The following is an 18,141-nucleotide window of genomic DNA, read 5'->3' as shown; positions in this document are numbered from 1 at the left end:
TTGCACTACACGGGGCTTTTTGTGGTGAGAAACCCTCATATCACAGCAGTAACTCAGCAGAGTATTTTTAAATACCTGATTCTTTCAGGTTGGAGTTAAAAATAAATGGATATCTTTGGTAGTTGTGATACTTTTAAATGTCCTGCTCTGTGTTGTCATTGCTACAATACTGAAATACAGGAGTGTGAACAAGGAAAACAGTAAGTAGTTATTGCTGATAGACATGCAAAAAGAGCATGGTCCAGTGAAGCTGTAGTGAGCACTGCCTAGTTTGGTAAGAGACAAATTCCCATCTCATTTTATTGGGGGAAAAAGAAGTTTTCCTGTGCCTGAAGGACTGGGGAAAGAGGTGTTCTGAAGTATCATGAGAGCATATAGGAAAACAGCCAGACTGATGAGTACTGCTTTCAAGCTGAAAGTAAAACCATCCTTTCAAGAGAGTGAAGCATCACTGCACTGGAAACACATCCCATTCTTTCTGGAGGCAGACACTGGTTTTTGCTTCAGTGTATTCCTCTTGTCTGTAGCATCAAAATCAAGAGCCACATTACAGCAACTGCCTGCAGCAGTGTCATTGCCTTTTACAATTGGTTCAGATGAAGCTGCATGAAAAAGCAGTGAATGACAGGATGCTAAACACTGAGTCTTATTTACTCTAGCACTTACTCTGCTTTTACTAGCAATGGTTCCGTACTGGTATGAGCACAACATGAATGCTCTTTTTTTAGTGTAGGCAAGCTTGGTACTGCACTTTCTGTACACAGATTTCACAGAACAGATCTATGTTGAACTCATGGTGCATGCTGGCTATTCCTCTTTCAATGCAGCCTTCTCTGTTTTACAACAGCAGCCGAGTCAGCAGAGAGGGGCATCAGATATCTCCTTCACCATCGATGCAAACAAGCAACAGAGGCAGCTGATTGCAGAGCTTGAAAATAAAAACCGGTAAGCATCCACTAAGTACCTGGTTTTGTTCAGTCCCATATATTACATATGTGCTTGTTTCTTAGCATTTTTTACCACCTACACCTGTACAGTGTGCTTATACAGGCACAGACATCTCCCCCTACAAAAAAACCATAGCACAGAAAGGTCCACACAATATGATAAAGGCTCTGAAATCCATAACCACCCCCTGTTTTAATAAGTGTACTGTCCAATGACATGATGTAATCATGGATACTTTACTGTTTGCAGCTGCTGTTTGTTAAGAGTTTAGAAAAAAAAGCCTGTCTTGTTTCAAGACCGGATTAACTTTCAGTTGGATTCTCAGTAGCACTATAACATGAAATGATAAAAGGATCAGTCACGCTTGTAATGTTATGCTCCCCTGCTTTTATTTGGGAAAAAGATGATTAAAGCTCTCCAGAACACAGTCTGCCTGGGAAAGGTTCGCAGGAAGATTAGCAGCCAGTTAGGCTGCTAATCAAATGAGACAGGAGGTACAGATGTGACCAAGACTGAGAGAGAGTGTCCAGGAGAAATAGGCCAGCCTGCCCCAAAAAGTAGTGATGCCCGTTTGTCAACAGCAGAGAACCTGGCCCTGGCTACCAGACTGCCTCATGCCATGAAATGTATGGCAGCAGAGCTCTGCTTTTAGTGCCGGACTGTAAAACAGAGGCCAGCCCAGACCAGATGGTTTCCTATTCCAAACTCTGCACTGCCTTCTGTCACCGTGTAATGAGCACCACCAGCTCCAGCCTCTATTTGCCTTTCATAGTTTGAGGCTGCCTCCTGACTGTCTGCTTCCAGCACATTGTGAAGAAGAAACAAAATTCACAAAGGTTTCAACCTTCTGCTGTGAAGCTTAGTATTAGCCTTTTGGCAGCACTCCAGGGCTGACAAGCCAGTTGTAAGGAGTCCTGTTAAAGTGCTTCGCCGTGAATTGTCAACTGCTCTCACATCTTTACTTACATTAGAAATACTTTTTTAAGTGCTAAATATTTTCTCTGATACTCAACAATGTCCGGAAAGGTTACTTTAATTTTTGTTAAGTTTGTGGTGTGCTGGAAATGTGCATGGTGAAGAATTAAAGCATAGTCAAGCATAGAGCTATTTTATGTCTACCTCTGTTTTTCGGGAGGGTCTTGAAATAAATTTCCCTTTATGGCAAAATCCTAAGAGTTTATTTAGAAAACATCCAGAGCCCTCTCGCATTGCTGAAGGCTTCTTTGGTTAGCTGCAACCCAGTCATTTTGTGTACATCTTTAATGATTAAAAGCTAAATACAGTCATACTTTTTCACCTCTTGCAATGTCCAGTGAACTGGTTTTGTGGAAAATTACTGACTTGTGGTCTTCTGCTTATTCTCATCCCCAAGAGAAATCCTACAGGAGATCCAGAGGCTGCGACTTGAACATGAGCAAGCATCTCAGCCCACACCAGAGAAGGCCCAACAAAATCCCACTCTCCTTGCAGAGCTCCGGCTCCTGAGGTAAGTCCACGGCAGTAAGACCTCTGGCCTTGACAGGGGCCACCCAGTCATTCTCAGTAAGAGAAGAAATAAGAGATAAGCCTGGCTTATGGTTTTGGAGACTCTTTAAAGTAAGTCAACCAATGTGTATCTTTAATCCATTTTTGGTGCAGCCTGTTGTCCTAGAAGTAATTAAGCTTATGCTTTAAACTGCATGCATGAGGAATCTCACATATTACTCCTCTACATTAAGTTAAGCATGTGCATTAGTGTTTGCAGAGTTAGGCCCTTAGGTCATTTGGAATAGGTCCCCACAGCCTGGTCCAATTGCCATTAATTAGATGGGAAAAAATGTTCAGAACAAATGCCTTCACGAAGATTTCTCATTTATGCTAAAGAAAATACGCAACTACGTGAAAATACAGCCAGAATTAGATGTTCCCCCATGTGTTGAGCTCTAAGGAGAGGTCAGTTCTCTTCATGGTGCAAAACCAGGTTGCAGAATGATCCTCCTTGTCACGTGGGGGTGAGGAGTAATGTCATCTGCAGCTGCTGAAGATTTAGAGGATCCTTCCTCCAGTTATTCCACAAAGCTAAGAACTTTAATATGGATGTGTGTGCATGTTAGTTACAATACTGTACCTGGATTTACTAATTTCCATGTATATCACATTGAAGTACAGTTGTCATTGGCCCAGATCCATAGGCTCCCTGAAAGTCCTGAAGTTAATGTTGTAAGAGCCAGACAGAGAATCCAGTAAGAACTATTCAAAATGCTCTATATAAATAGAGAATAGAGTGTAAGCACTTTCTTCCCAGTGAAATAATGCTAGATTGCTCTGCCCCTGACTGAAGAACATTTTTTGCCACTTAGCCACTCCTCACACAACTAATATTTTAGTGGTCTGATTCGTAGCCGAAGGAAATTACTGTAAGAAATTGTGCTAAAATTTTTTCCTTAAAAATACTTGATAGTTTTATTATGGAGTTTTCCACACTAAAATATTTTTCTGATTAACAAATGTTTACTTCTGCTTTCCAATCTAAATACAAATTAGCCTTTTCATTTCTATGAGTGATTTTAGTGTGTAATTACTTCTAGAGATCTACAGGCAAGTGGCATTCTGAGACATATAAAACTGACCGTCATGAAAACATGTACACTCTATAAAATATACCAATAATGTAGCTCTTGTCCATCAAACCTAAAGTCTATTTTCAGCTAGGAAATCAGCTTTCTATGTAGTTGACTAATAAAATTCATTATACTTAAAAAAAAAAAAGGAATGATTGTGCAGTGTTAGCAGGCTGACTACTTAACTTTTCCCTCTTTTCAATTTTGATACACATATTAAAGTATAATACCCTTTCTTTGATGTCTTGACATGCGATGTCCTTAGGGCAGTGATGCTGAATTCCTCAACTGTATCTTTCCTGATTTAATATGCACTGTGAGAATCAGAAAATAACTTTTAATCTGTGGGTCTGAACTGCTTTGCATTCCTTCTGAAATGTTCACCATTTGAAAGGCGAAAGTCTGACTTTGGATTTACTGGGGAATTTTGACACCACCTCAAATTCCTAGATACTTAAGATGGCACAAGGCTGTTCTTATGTGTAAAACAGCAGGACTCAGGATAGCAGCCCTGATGTATGTCTGTTACCCTGCCGATTTTTCAGGCTTAAAGTCCTTAAGGCCGTAGAGCAATTTAGTTCACATTGTATTAAGAAATGCTGGAATCTGTAAATCATGTTATGGGTACCTGTCCCAGCATCTTTCACATCTACTTTCACAACTGCTGTAGTGTGGCAGTCGCTGAAATGAAGTCCTGAACATGGCATTCCTTCACATTACCAGTATTGTCTTGGAGACAGGCTGGAAAACCCTTTACTTCCAAGAAATTGCTCCTGAGTACAGCAGGAAAAAAACATCAGAGGAGTAGTCTGTACAGTGCACACTACTCAGATCCTGTCTCCCTGTGGAATGAATCTAAAACCCAGCAGAGCTCTGTACCTGCCACTTTGAATTACACAGACCTTATTTTTGTTAGCAGTTTCTTAAACTCCATTGCCTTTGTGCAGTTCATAGCATTTCCAACCATTACACGTGTGTGGAAAAAAAAAGCCAACACAGGCATTTTGTAGCAGGAGATAGATCAATCCTTCAGAAGACTAAATGCAACATGGCAGTGTTACTGTATGATCCTATTATATAGGTGAGAGATAGCACACATGAGCAGTCCTGTGGAAATCTACAACGTTGACTGTATCTGTAGTTGCTCACTTACAGTGAAGGCTTGAAATCAGGGTTTCATATTGCCCTAAATACAGGAAATGTACTTAAGTCTTGTTGGTTCCAGTGCTTTTCCATTTGGGATTGAATTGTCATATCTTGTAGGTAGTACAAGGCTAACAACACAGTGTTTATATGTTATTTGCAATGCAGTAGTGTATAAAATATACCTAATATGTATATTTTTCAATAGTAATGTTAATTAAATCATAACTTCCAGGAAGCAACAATTTTATTTTGTTTTTAGGTGGGGACCTCACCCGGTTTAGTGATTGAACGTGTGCAAACACTGATCCCCCATCCTGTGCAGTGGAGCTGTGAATCAAAGCAGAATCAAAGCTGTTCAGATTTATGGGGGCACAGAGAGACTGTCACACTTGCAGTGTCTCAGTATTCACACTGTCACACAACCAGCACTGGACTCCGAGTCCAAAGAGCTACTTTCAAGCAGTCATGTCTCTACTATGTAATAGTCTTCCTCTTGCTTTCAGAAAAAAAAGTAGAAACAAAAGCAGATCACTGTGGGTTTTTGTCTGAATTTCTGAACTCTCTTAGCTTCTCTCATATCTCACTGTGTTCAGTGCCCCTGCTGTAATTTCCTGTCCTTCAGGGCATGGCTTTAATTTCTTCTGACAGCTAGTGAGGTTATTGACAAGAGAGTTCCAAAGCTAAAATTGCCAGGCATTTCCACAAGGGAATATAGCACAAACTTGTTTGACCCTCATTTGTTCTTTGAAGAAGGGTCTGTATCAGTGTCTGTCTTTTCCCTAATCACTCTTCAGTCCCACGACGATTCCCAGTATGAGGGAACTCCCCAGCCTTCACATAGCCACTTTCCTAAGCACTGTGCTGAATTCATAGTGTGTTTGCTTTCCTGTGGTCTGTAGGCATGTATCCCATAGTAGGGCTGGGAAAATGATGCAGTTAAAAGCTGCTCTGATACTGTGAGGAGCAGGCTCTGATCAGATCTGCTTGTTTCTCAGACAGCGGAAGGATGAGCTGGAACAGAGGATGTCTGCTCTCCAGGAAAGCCGAAGGGAGCTTATGGTTCAGTTAGAAGGCCTCATGAAGCTGCTGAAGGTAAGGAGCTGCACCTGGTACTGCCAAGGAAAACAGAGTGAAGCAAGAGAGGAGAGGAGAGAGAGCAGATGTAACCACAGAATGCTGCAGAACCTGACTGTTTCTACCTACAAAATTTGGCTTTGCTTCTCTCCCTGTTTATTTTTCGCCTTGGTCTTTTAATTCAGGGGTTTCAGATGATGCTCAGATGATGTTGTTCCTGTAGCAGCGCTGCATCATCATTGTCACCTACTGCTAAGTGGAGTAAGAATAAGAAAAGAAACTGACATGTAAAACAAGTTAACTGTTGGCTGTCAGAAAATAAACCTCAGCACTGTACACTATTGCTCACTGCAGCTGACAGTGTAGAATCACTTGGCTATTCCTTTAACTTTGCCCTTAAGTTAAAGTTCCTTGAACTTATTCAGTAGTTGGTTCTGTCAGATGAGTCGTTTGACAACCACATGTACCTCTCTCACCTTAGAGATGCTTTCCCTACAACACTTGTTTCACAAGTACAGAAGCAGGCCCTTGTTAAACAGATGAAACATGTCTCAACAAAGGATCTCAGTTAAAAATGAAGATATCAAAAAGCATGTGCATTTTTAAAGGCAGACTGGGGTAAGAGGGAAAGTGTGTTTTTATTTGCAGCCCTATTTTACCTGATGTGCCTCAGGACAGATGATGCCCGAAATTCACATTGGAAGAAAATGCCCTGAATAGCATAGGAGTCTATTTTGTTGTTGTCTATGGCAGATAAAATGAGTTCATGGAAATTCCGTGCAACTTGGGTCAAATATGGTTCAGATAACAGCAGAAGGAATTTCACTGAAATCCATTTAGATCCATTTGCATCAAACCATGAGTTTGAGCACCTTATGTCATTTGCCCCTCCTCAGACACAGGCTTCTGCAGCCACAATGCACGAATCAGTGGCACCTCAGCAGAAGAGCCCACTGAACAGCCAGCAGATTTTTGGGAGCTGGAAGTAGGCGGGGTACTTTTTGTTCTACCCATGAAATGCTGCAGTGCCACAACTAGCAGTGAGGTCTGCCTGCTGTCAGTCACTGCCTGGACAAAGAAGATCTGGGGTAGGAAACAACAGCAGCTTTCTGAACGCTTTGCCCTGTTCCGGTGTTTCAGAGTGTGCAGAGGTGGTACCTTAACCTGGTCTCATATTGTCAACTATCTTGACTGTACTTTTAACACTGTACTCCAAATTTGGCTTTGTTTTTTGTTCTTCACTTACATCCTGGCTTATCTCATGTGCTGATCCTCTTTTTTCTTTAGGAAGAAGAGTTGAAACAGGTAGCAAGTTACCTCCACTTTGGAGGCCTGACTAACTCCTAAATGTGATTGTGTTCCTGTGATTTGTTTTACTTCCTTTGCTTGAGAAGTGTGTGTGTGTTCTTTTGACCAAAATTAATATTTTGCAGTTATTTCCCACATTAGTGTCTTGGAACAATTTTCACAATGAAACATCGTAGCACTCTAGAAAGTGAGTCATGGCTACAAGGAATCTTGATCTTTTACTTACTCCTCTAAATTAAAACATGTAAGGTGTAGAAAGCACCCCTCAACTGTAGTGAAACCAACCTAGAATATGAATTAAATAGATAATATTTTGAAAATGTAATGAGAAATCTGATACTTTCAAGAAAAACATAACTGAGCTTAGATTAGACAAGGGCAGTAAGTTTGAAAGCCCATTTTATCCAGGAAAAGTCAGGGCATAGTGTGCACATCTTTACAATTGGCACTGATGCGAACAGTCCCATGAGTCTTCGGGAAAATAAATGTTTTCTACAACCTGGATCAAAAAAAAGAAGTATTTACATTACTAATAGTAAATTGTAGAAGATTTAGTTGTTTTGGAGCTTTTGGGTATTGTAACAGATCTTGGAAATATATTAATTAGGTTTAAAAAAAAAAGTCTCTTTCCAGATAGCAGTCTGATTTATGAGTTCAATAAAAGCATTTCATTTTTACAAAATGCACTTCCTCCTGCTTTCATCAGCAGAAGTGCAGTCACAAGTCTGGTGTGTTCTGTCTGCAGAACAGCATGCAGAGTTTGTAGGTAATGCTCACCTTCATAAAACTAACATTTGGCTAATTTTTGTAAGCATCAGTTCGTTGCACACAAAAAAATAAATCTGACCAAATACCACCTCCATGTAAGATCTGCTGGCAAAAGAGAAGCTTCCATTGTGACAGGAGTTACCTTATCATATAAAATGTTCACTGGACAGTGTAAGTGAAAGCACATTTTCAGGCTGTTACGAGGTATTTTTATGAGATTTTTTTTTTTCCAAGAGTAATAGCCTCTCTGAATACCAGGTGATGATGCTAAAGAATTACTCTCACCATTTCCATTTAATGATCCCCATTATGCTATGCCATTTCACGATCTGTTGAGAGAAACAGGCTTAAATTAATTTCTGGAGGAATTCAATTGGAATGAGCAGCCTTGCAATTCATCTAATGCTTATGAATTATCTATTTCTCCATTGTCCTTCCTTGAGAAAGGATAATGAGTTCTTCACATCCCTGTCGTTTGATGAGGCTGTGCGATTTCCCTATGTGTCATCCCCGTTCAGTCCCAGCAGAGGGAGCAATGGGCTAAAGCTCCCGTAAAGCCGGTTTTCATTTCAAGCATTTTATGCTAAGCATGCATGACTCTTGATAGTGGGAAAATTTTCCTGTCTAGCAAGCGTTGACTTAAAAGCTGTAGCAATTCGACTAGGGATGGTGAATTAAATAAAATACCTGAAAGTTTTCCTGAAAGGCATGAGAACACTGATAGCTGCAGCCAAGTACAACACAAAAGCTGAAGCCATCCAAATATCCACGGTGGCTGTGATAGCTCCCCTTTCAACATGCCTTAGTCCTTAGCTGGTAGAGCTGTCAAGGTTTGGGAGCAGTTCAGTGCTTGTCTTCTCTGCTGACCTTACCAAGAAGTTAAGACTGGCTGTCATAGCGGATTTCAGACCATTAGGTCCAGCCTTTGAAAACCACAATTCTCCTGACAACAGCTAAGCAGGAATCCGATCCTAATACCACTTCATTCCCAGAAACCTGGGCTGAGGTGGATCTAGATGAGTAAAATATATTAAGTTTTCACCTCTCTGAAATCAGGCGTTCCCTAATGTCCTCCTATTTTAACTTGCTGTTCATCAGTTCTGTCTGATACTGCCCAAATAGTATAAAAAGTGAGGAGTTTTTTCCTGGACTCTGATTGCTTCATCTTCCTGTGCTTCCCAAACGTTTTGTGTTTATCATAAACACAAGCTCTCAGTCATAGCTGCAAAGCAGACAGAGGGTAAGCACGGGTGTTCAGCAGCTTTCGCATTTCTCTTAAGGGAAAATTCCAGCGCTGAAGTACTGATGGGCACCTGTTATTTTTAGTAAATAAAATGCCTATTCTGAAGTTCATTCCTGAATGTGACTTGATTACAGGAAGCAAATTTTGTCTGTTTTTTTCCTCATCTTTCTCTGAAAGTTCCCACTGTTGTTGATGTTCACAGAACAGAGATCAGAGGCAAAGGAGAGCTAAGGAAAAAAGGTGGCAAGTGACAAAGGGCACTTGTCTTTCAAAGAGCTGAGAACCAAAAATTCTTTTGCAAATGTGTTTCACTGAGGATGAAATGTGCTCCATCAGGGCATGAGAGAAGAAAGCTGTAGATCCTGGATGCCTTGCCTGATGTGCAGGGATCAAGGACCTTGGAGCATCTCCAGGTTGCTCTGGGCCCTTCCTCTGGAGGATTAAATATCTCCATTTCTTCTGGAGCTGGTATAGATGATTCTAGAAACAGGAGAGCATCTGGCCTTTATATATTTGACTTGCCTTTCATCCATCATTTAAATGTTCTAAAACCAGTCATTAAAGAAATTATAAGTATTAAATCTTCCATTCTTCCATCAGTAATGTGCTTATTTCTCATAAACCTAATTTGCCCTTGATGGCTTTCAGGTGATAATGTCTCTTAGAAAGGGGTGATAGGAGAAAAGAGCAAATAGCGTAGTATTCTGTTACATTATTTATGGTCCAGGCCAGGAATTTATAAAAATCTCAAGGGCAATGCTGCACTCATCCTGCAGTGGGCTGCTCTTGTGTTTTTTAGAACATATTTGCCAAACGATATAAGAGCTGCAGTGGCAACCAATACCAGAGTTAAAATAAATGCCATGGGAAGAGTTAAGAAATCCTCCTGTATTTTTAAAATAAAGCCAGGATAGGGGAAACACCAGCCCTGAGATCACTTTTGACTGAAAACAACCAGGAGCTTGGGTTGCAGTTCCCCTTTAAAAGCACTCAAGCCACCTCCATCCTTGGCATCTGCTGAACACTGGGTTTCAGTCAAAAGCCATGTGCAGTTTGGTGTGGGCTCCAGCATTTGTTTTTTCTTACATGGATACACATTCCCAGGATTTTGAAACAGTGGATGAGAAGAGCACTGTGTCTCTTGCTATCACTCACCTAGCTGTGTTAGTAAAAATTGCAATTTTGTAAAGTCTGCTTGAATTTCTGCTAAGTGATCCTAACTGTGAGGTGCTATTAGCATGACATTTCTATGACTGGTGTGAAAACATTTTCACTTCCAGCAGCTGAACCCATAGCAGGAATTTATATTGCCCTATCCCCACAGTGTTTTGGGAGGGCCTGAGTATATCCTGTGGAGCAGATAATTTAATAGTGGCTTAAATAGTTCTCTAGCTCCAAATAAAAAGCAGAAATTTGTATTATTTATTGCAAGTGTCAGACTTTATGTCACTGAGAGGTTGCATGCACCATGAACTTGTCCTGCAGGGAGGCAGAGGGCAGGGCTGTGATCAGCTGTAGTGGCAGTGCTCTGCTGAAAGGGGCTGTGCCAGTCCCTTGCCCAGGCTGAAAGCTGTGCTGGTGCCAGCAGCTTTCCCCATCTCACAGCCAGAATGGGTTACAGTTTGTCAGACATGCATGTGAACTGGGGGACTGAGAGAGGGGAGAGGGCAGAGAGGTCTGTAGTGTGGTCTTTATTAACTTGGGGTTTTTTAATTCAGCTGCCTGACATTTTCCCATGCTTAAAGGAAGTCAGATCTTGACTCATATTTTCCTACTTACTGTTTCTCTACACAGAAGCCTTGCTGTCAACTAACAACTGACTTTGGTTTATTTCTTTTAGCAAAATTAACATTACCCAACTGATCTACAAACAGCATGATGCCTTTAAGCTGAGGGATGGGTGACCAGGAGAGCAGGCAGGCTCTTGCAAAGCCCCTGTTTAACCCCTTGATTGTTTTGCAGACGCAGGGGGCAGGCTCCCCACGTTCCTCACCCAGCCACACCATCAGCCGGCCTATTCCGATGCCCATCAGGTCTGCCTCTGCCTGCTCCACCCCGACCCATGCACCTCAGGACTCTCTGACTGGGGTGGGAGGAGACGTGCAGGAAGCCTTTGCACAAAGTAAGTCTCATTAAGAGCTTGTCTGGAGACTGAATAATCATTATTTCTTGTGGTTACTGACTAAACGTGCTTGAGCTTCTCAGCTGCATGCAATGAAAGCAAGGCAAAACAAAAAATATCTGTGACAACTGCGTTTTGCCATTGAAAATCAACTTTGTCAGCCATCAAACTTTGCTGTCAAAAGCAAGCAGGTAAGCACAAACCAGACAGTGATGCTAATTAATGGAGTTTGGAGTAAGAAGGAATTTTGATGCAAGATGGTGAGAGCAGCTATCACTGCTCTGTTAACCAGAAAAATTGCTATTGACCTCAGCAGGCATTGTCAGTGTGTTTGGTTTTAAATAAAGACTTTGCTAGAAATAAATGATACAATCATAGAATTAGTTCAGGTGAAAAGGGCTTTTGTAAGTCAGTGTGTCCTTCTGCCCCAAGGAAGAGGGCTTCAAAGTGAGACCAGACCATTCAGGACCTTTACCAGCTGAATTCTGTATGGCTCCTGTCACTCATTTTCTCTGTTGCAGTGTTTCACCATCCTTACTGTGTATATTTCTTGTCCTTCTGTCTGATTGGAACATCCCTTGATGCAACTTGTGACTGTTGTCCCTTGTCTTTTTGCTTTGGGCCTGGGAAGGTCTAACTGAGGTCCAGTTAGATTAGGCAGGAATCAAGTCTGAAAGTCTAGGTGAACCCTTTCTTTGCATTTCCAGAAAACTGCCATCCCCTTCCCACTCTTTTCAAGTAAGAATAAATTTTAAACTGTTTTGAATTTCTAAGGCCACAAATTAAACTATGATGTTGAATACCACAGAAAGTGAGTAGTCTGTGTTATCTAAATAAAGAAATATTCCTTATTTTTCTAATCTGCTCTCTCTAAAATATTTACATAATTGCAATTCTGTGATCTGAACAAGTCTTTTTCCCTCTTTCCCCAATACAAATTAAACATAAGTTTAAATGTAAGCTCAGAAGTTCCTCTGCTACAGTGGAGGCATGCTTCTTCCCAGGAACCCCATTCAGCCCTCTCATGCACCCTTCCCCTTGATTTTCCTGTGAATTGTGTCTTTGTGTGTATTTTTGGACAAGATTGAATCTGTAATGCAATCAAGAACTTACTCCTAAAGTGCTGGTCAATTCAAGTATTGAACACAGGCATAATTCCTGGTCCCAACATAATGGGTTGCTGCTGATCTCATTTTCTGTGGCAAAAGAAACAGGCAATATGTTTTCCTTTTTTTCTGCTATGAAAAAAGATCGAGACAGGCAAAATAGGGAGCCCTAGCTTCTGTGCTGTTATGGGACAGCTTCTTCTAGAGTTAAGGGTAAGATAAATAATGTAATGGCCACAGTAAAATATCCATAAACAACACTAAGTCTGCCTCAGGCAAATGCATTTTAAGTGTAGAAATGTGTTCTGTTCAAGATCAAAAGCAATGTAAGAAGTTATGTGATCACATTCTAAAACTGCTGCATTTGATAAATACCTAGGTTTGTGCTATTATTTACTGTAAGCTCTAGGTGGGAAGGTCAGACCCAAAGAACTTGAAGCCAGTATTCTGTCACATCTTGATATACTACTTTGTGAGGGGGGTTGGGCTGAGATTTTATGGCTCCATTCTCTGCTGCACCAACAGAGATCTGCCTGCAAATGCATAATGCAGACAAGCCATGGTTAAATGATATTTTCTCTTCATTGTTTCTGTTTCTCTTTCACAGCATTTGCAATAGTTCAGAGGCACAAAATTGGGGAAGACTTTAGAGAAGGAGTGGTTTTGTGTAAGAGTTTACCTACTATAATTTACATTCCAGTAACTCTTTGCTAATGGATACATTAAAAAAAATCTCTTTAGGATGTGAGAAACTTTTTAAAATGTATTGGTTTGCATTCAGCCTGTTTTAAAAAACCTACAGTAGCCAATTCCTGTAAATAGTTCCATTTGGAAGACTGGTGATTCTGTGGAATATATTGATTATTCAGCTATTCAACAATAGTATCTATGTTTGGGATTTGGAGCAGTTAAGCACACGTTACCCAGAGACCCCTCCTAAGGAAGGAGTATTTCATGCAGGTCACAAGAGTCTCTCATGATTGATGGTTAAGGGAATATTGCCAGGTTCAGCAGGGAAACACTTCTAGATGCGTTATTAGAAAGAGTTTAAAAGCAGCCTGGGGCTGTTTAGAGAGGCAGTAGTGCTTCCTTTATTAAAAAAAACAAGGGGGGTTGGGGGGAGAGAGAGAGACAGTAAATTATAGAATATACAAGAAAGTCCTTGAGCTACAGGAGAGGCTGAGAGGGAGCAGAGAAGAGAAATCTGTATAGTCTTGATGAGGGATGAGGTCAAGTGTGTTTCTTCAACATTTGCCGTAATTATCTGGCAAATACCTGGCAATAATGGTGTCATTAAACAGAGCTGTGGGAACTTAGAGAAAACACTTCATTTCTTCTCTCCTCCCCCACAGGCACTGTAAATGAGTTCACGCTGGATTTAATCTTCCAGGCCCAGTCTGCTGGTGTCACCACACAAATGCAAGCTTGATGGCAATGAATAATCTCCACATATCTGGCATTGTGATTAAATGAAGCATGAGGGGAGGCTTCTGCTTTTGCATACAGCATAAGTAAATGAGGCCATTCTGCAGAGAACTCTTCTGCACGTGTCCCTCGTAAGGACTTTGATACCCTGAATTATCACAGTGACAGCTTTCAGCCGGGGCGAAACTGCTTTCAGCAGTAAAACATATGTCATGTGGCTAATAGTAACACTGTGCTTTGTCCATCTCTTGCTTCAGGTGCAAGACGAAACTTAAGAAATGATTTGCTGGTGGCAGCAGATTCAATCACCAACACCATGTCTTCTTTGGTAAAAGAACTAAATTCTGGTGAGTGAGGCTAACGAGGGGGAATAGTCACCACAGTGACATTTCACATTTATATGAAAGAAGTGGGATGTGGGAAAATACATATCTTCAAAGCTTTTTATGCTTTTATTAAAAAAATCCCTAAATAACAACTTCTGGAACTCAGCAGGTCTCAAAGCCGTGGATGTAGAGGTGCAGCTGCATACAGTGAAAACTTTGTCTGTGATTGCACATGGAGTGGGATTTCACTCTTTAGAAATTAGATTTAGCATAGATCATACAGGACCTGTTGTAAAATGCAACCTGTAGTATTACCATTAAAATATCCTACCTAATAATTGAACTAAGCAAAAGCTTCAGTAGCACCTTCAAAAGGTGCTTTCAGTAAGAAAACTCTACGCTTTGCCAATATAAGTAGAATAATATGCTTTTATTCACTGTGAGGAGGTGGCATTCTCGGTTGGAAAAGCAGAGAAATGCTTAAAGAAATAGGCAAGCATATTTACTTTGTGAAAGTTAAATGGGACTTCTTGTTTCACAGAAGTGGGCAGCGAGACAGAGAGCAATGTGGATTCTGAGTTTGGACGGACTCACTTTGATGACCTGGTTCCATCCCCGACGTCTGAGAAGGCTTTCCTGGCGCAGATCCATGCCCGGAAGCCAGGATACATCCACAGCGCTGCTGCCACCGGCTCCATCCGCAGTGACATGTGGGTACCTGCTCAATGCCCCTTCCTGACCTCGTTCTTCTTCCTTTGAAAACAATGTGCAGCACACAGTATTTCCTCTCCCTCTCAATTTTTTGGTTAAAAAAAGCATAAATCCAAGTGAGGACTGTTTCATGGTTACACAGTAGTGGGCTCTGTAAACAATAAAGGCCAGAACTTAGGACTCCCTCAGGAGTGAGCTGTCTCACATCCAGCCTGGTACACTCGGGCAGCATGGAGGCCATGGGACAGCTGTTTTCCCTAATAAGCCCTGCAGTCCTATTCCCTGTTTATCCAGACTGAGGGACCTGTTGGGGCTTACTGGAAAAGGAGAAATGTGTAAATGGAAAACACAGAATGCTTTTTGTTGACCTGCTTAATTGATGAACAAACAGATTGATTTTTACAACCTGATCATTCCTTTCAGAGACAATAGGCATCTTTCTAGTTATTTTTAGTTCAGCCTCTTTGTATGAAGTTATTGAGAACTTTGTTGCTCATTTCCTTAGGGTATTGCCTTCAGCAGAATATGCCCTTTGGTGTACTTCATCAGTGCCAGATCACTGGAGAGGGGAAATATCAGAAGTGTTCTCCACTGCCACAAAAATACTAACCAGTGGAGCGTGTGGTTAGACTAAAATTATCCCACAGTCCTCATAGATTACAATAGAGGGAAGTTTTATTGACTCTGAATGTCATTCATCTCAGGAGGCTATTTATTAATAATTGTCTTTAGGGTTACAGAAGATGGAGACCCTTATGTCAGAGCAGATGATGAAAATTACGAGAACGACTCTGTCCGCCAGCTGGAGAACGAACTGAAAATGGAGGAGTACCTGAAGCAGAAGCTGCAGGATGAGGCATACCAGGTAGGACAAGGACACCAGCTGCCCATGCTTTTCCATAAGTGAGAAAGGATGATGTGCCTCAGGTGCCCAGTGCCATCTAACCAGCCCTGGGCTCTGGGATGTGATCTCAGTTACCAGAGCAACCACATTCCAGAAGCTGCTGCCACCCTTCCACAGACACACATGCATCCAGCCTTTGTGCATATCCAAGACCGCACTGCCTGAGGGTACCAGGGACCCAGGTGGGACAGACCTGCCTCTGAGCTTGTTCTCTGCCCATGCCTACCAAGTCACTTAGATCTCATTCCCCACTACCACAGGTGCTGGTTGGTGGTGTCAAGATGTCCTGCAATTTTCAGATCTTTTTTTTTCTCCAGTAGCAAAAAACATTCACAAGGGTTTCTCCAGTGTGAACTGAAGCTCAAGTGCAGTCTGTGTGCTACTGTCATTGTCAGAATCTGGAGGTACAGAAAAGGTTCTGAAACGAATTGTATCCCAGAGGACCAAGTATTCAACAAGCAACAAGTATTCAACATTCTCAAGGTGCAGAGAAGCCTGGGGATTTGCCATTAAACACTTCCCTGAGGAAGCTCTCAAAGGGCATTTGTTTAAGAGTCTGAGTAAAGCAAATATGCCAGGAGGAGCTGGAATTCTGTAGATGTCCCTATCTGCATCATGGTCTCCACTTCTACCTGGTGTTGCAGATTATTGCCATGTTTTCAGTTATTCTAACTTGGAATATCTGAATTTAAAATACATTACTTCTTATAAAGTTGGAAATAGTGTCAATAGGAAGGAAAACCTAGTTCAGTTATTTGGGAGCGGAGCTGAAGCAAGCAAAAATAACTTTGTTCCCACATGGTGATTGGCTCAAATATGGACCTCACCCCTAAAGAACATATTAAAAAAATGGGGTAAAAAAACCAAATTAGACATGTTCTGAGAGGTCAGATGTCTGCAAATAAGGTTCAAAATCACTTTATGGGCAGGAATTCTTTAAACTGCTGATTTCTGGGAGCTAATAAAATCTAGCCTTTTTTCCTGGTAGTTTTCCTCTAGTGTTCAGTGCTGGTCACTTTGGATACAATCTGTGTCTGACAGGCTTGTGTTGTAATGAATATTGGCTGCTCTTTTGGTCTTCTTTTCTGTAAAGCTGTTAGGATATGTTAGTCTTGTAAAAGTTCATTGAGTCTTATCAAAATTTGAGGTAACTTTAAGGTTGATGTGAGCATCTTCTTGTTGTTGTTATTATTGTTGTTGTTTATGTAGACCTGCTACATGCCCGTGGTAGCTTGGCAAAAACCATTTAATTGCAGAGGTCTTTAAGGACATAACAAAAGGAGCAGGATTGTTACAGATCATCTACTAAGGCAACAGCAGGTGACCAGGTGACATAGGGGGTGTTGTCAGAATTTTTTACCCAAGATAGGAAATGTCAAAAGTCACAGCCTTTGAACTCCTGAACAGGATGAACAACAACTGCTGATGTAATGAAAAGTGGTTGTCAGTTTAGAGAAGGAGTGCCTAAATAGTCACAGCTGTCAGGCATCAAATAATAAATGTTATTCTTGCTGGTAAAAAATCTATTTTCTTCAGAAGGAACAACAGACCAGTTTGACTGTATTTTGGTTACAGTATGGAAGTGGCAATGGTGTTACTTGAGTTTGACAAGTTACAGCGGGATTTCGTACATGCATAAAATACAGTTTGTATGTCCACTGCAAATAAGGGCAGGAGAAGTTATACATGTCACTTGATGGCACTGGGTGCTAGTCTTGCTTCAGTCAAAATAGTTTTTCTGCTGTTTTCCACCAACATTCCCAGAAGAAGCAGAGGAAATCTTCTCCCTTATTAACATCAGAATAAAACTCCTGAATTTAGCTGAGCCAAGACTACAAAGTGAAGTTTATTCCCCGTTGCTTCACATTATTTGTTTCCACCAGGGGAACAAAGACAAAAAACCAACACACACACACACATCCCCTCCGGCCAAAAAAAAAAAAAAAAACAAGCTTTTTTTAAGTCAAAAATATATTCACTGAGGGAACAGAAAGTCCTCATTCTAGACAAGTTCTGCTTAACAGCATTTTTCCAAAACAAGTTTCATGATGTACTTTACTGTCCGTGAGATTGTCAGCTCCTATCAGGCAGTGATTTGACAGTAGTGACTTGTAAGTAGAATCTAATTTTAGTTGATACCACAGCCCCAAAGCATGTAATGGCAATGCATGAGAAGTTCTTCCCAGTATGGTTGATGCCATTTAAATTAGGGAATAGGGTTAAAGGAAGCAAGAAAAAGTGCTAAGTTAATAGGGACTGCTAAGATGATTAGGAGTTGGTTGGATAGTATCATATATTGATCCCAAGACATGCTTTGGCATTGGTTGTTCTCTGCAATTTGCTGGTTATTTGTGGTATTTTGCTCTTCTATTCCTTTTTCTACTAATATCACTGAGTATTCTAAAAAAAACACAACTTTCTACTTGGGAAAACAAAGGAAAATTGGGAAATTTCTGTTCA

General features: G+C 41.0%; 1 protein-coding gene across 21 annotated transcripts in view; it reads left to right on the top strand.

Moving 5' to 3' along the window:
• DTNA (dystrobrevin alpha) overlaps nt 1-18,141 on the top strand; it is a 223,463-nt gene that overhangs the window by 195,044 nt on the left and 10,278 nt on the right. For 16 of the 21 annotated variants that reach the window (XM_042029071.1, XM_042029072.1, XM_042029067.1 and 13 more), the window contains 8 exons: nt 848-945; nt 2,321-2,434; nt 5,690-5,786; nt 7,056-7,073; nt 11,050-11,209; nt 13,998-14,087; nt 14,608-14,776; nt 15,510-15,642. In XM_042029071.1, coding sequence (XP_041885005.1) covers nt 848-945; nt 2,321-2,434; nt 5,690-5,786; nt 7,056-7,073; nt 11,050-11,209; nt 13,998-14,087; nt 14,608-14,776; nt 15,510-15,642 — 879 coding nt within the window. The remainder of the gene's footprint in view (nt 1-847; nt 946-2,320; nt 2,435-5,689; nt 5,787-7,055; nt 7,074-11,049; nt 11,210-13,997; nt 14,088-14,607; nt 14,777-15,509; nt 15,643-18,141) is intronic. The other 5 variants (XM_042029080.1, XM_042029068.1, XM_042029066.1 and 2 more) reach the window with 1 other exon arrangement.

This window comes from Corvus kubaryi, unplaced genomic scaffold (genome assembly GCF_017639235.1).
Source record: "Corvus kubaryi isolate FWS band 111438036 unplaced genomic scaffold, C.kubaryi_AGA036_p1.0 37312, whole genome shotgun sequence".
Classification (NCBI taxonomy): domain Eukaryota; kingdom Metazoa; phylum Chordata; class Aves; order Passeriformes; family Corvidae; genus Corvus; species Corvus kubaryi.
Note: the sequence above shows the minus strand (reverse complement) of the source record. Positions and strands in the feature narration are given on the sequence as shown.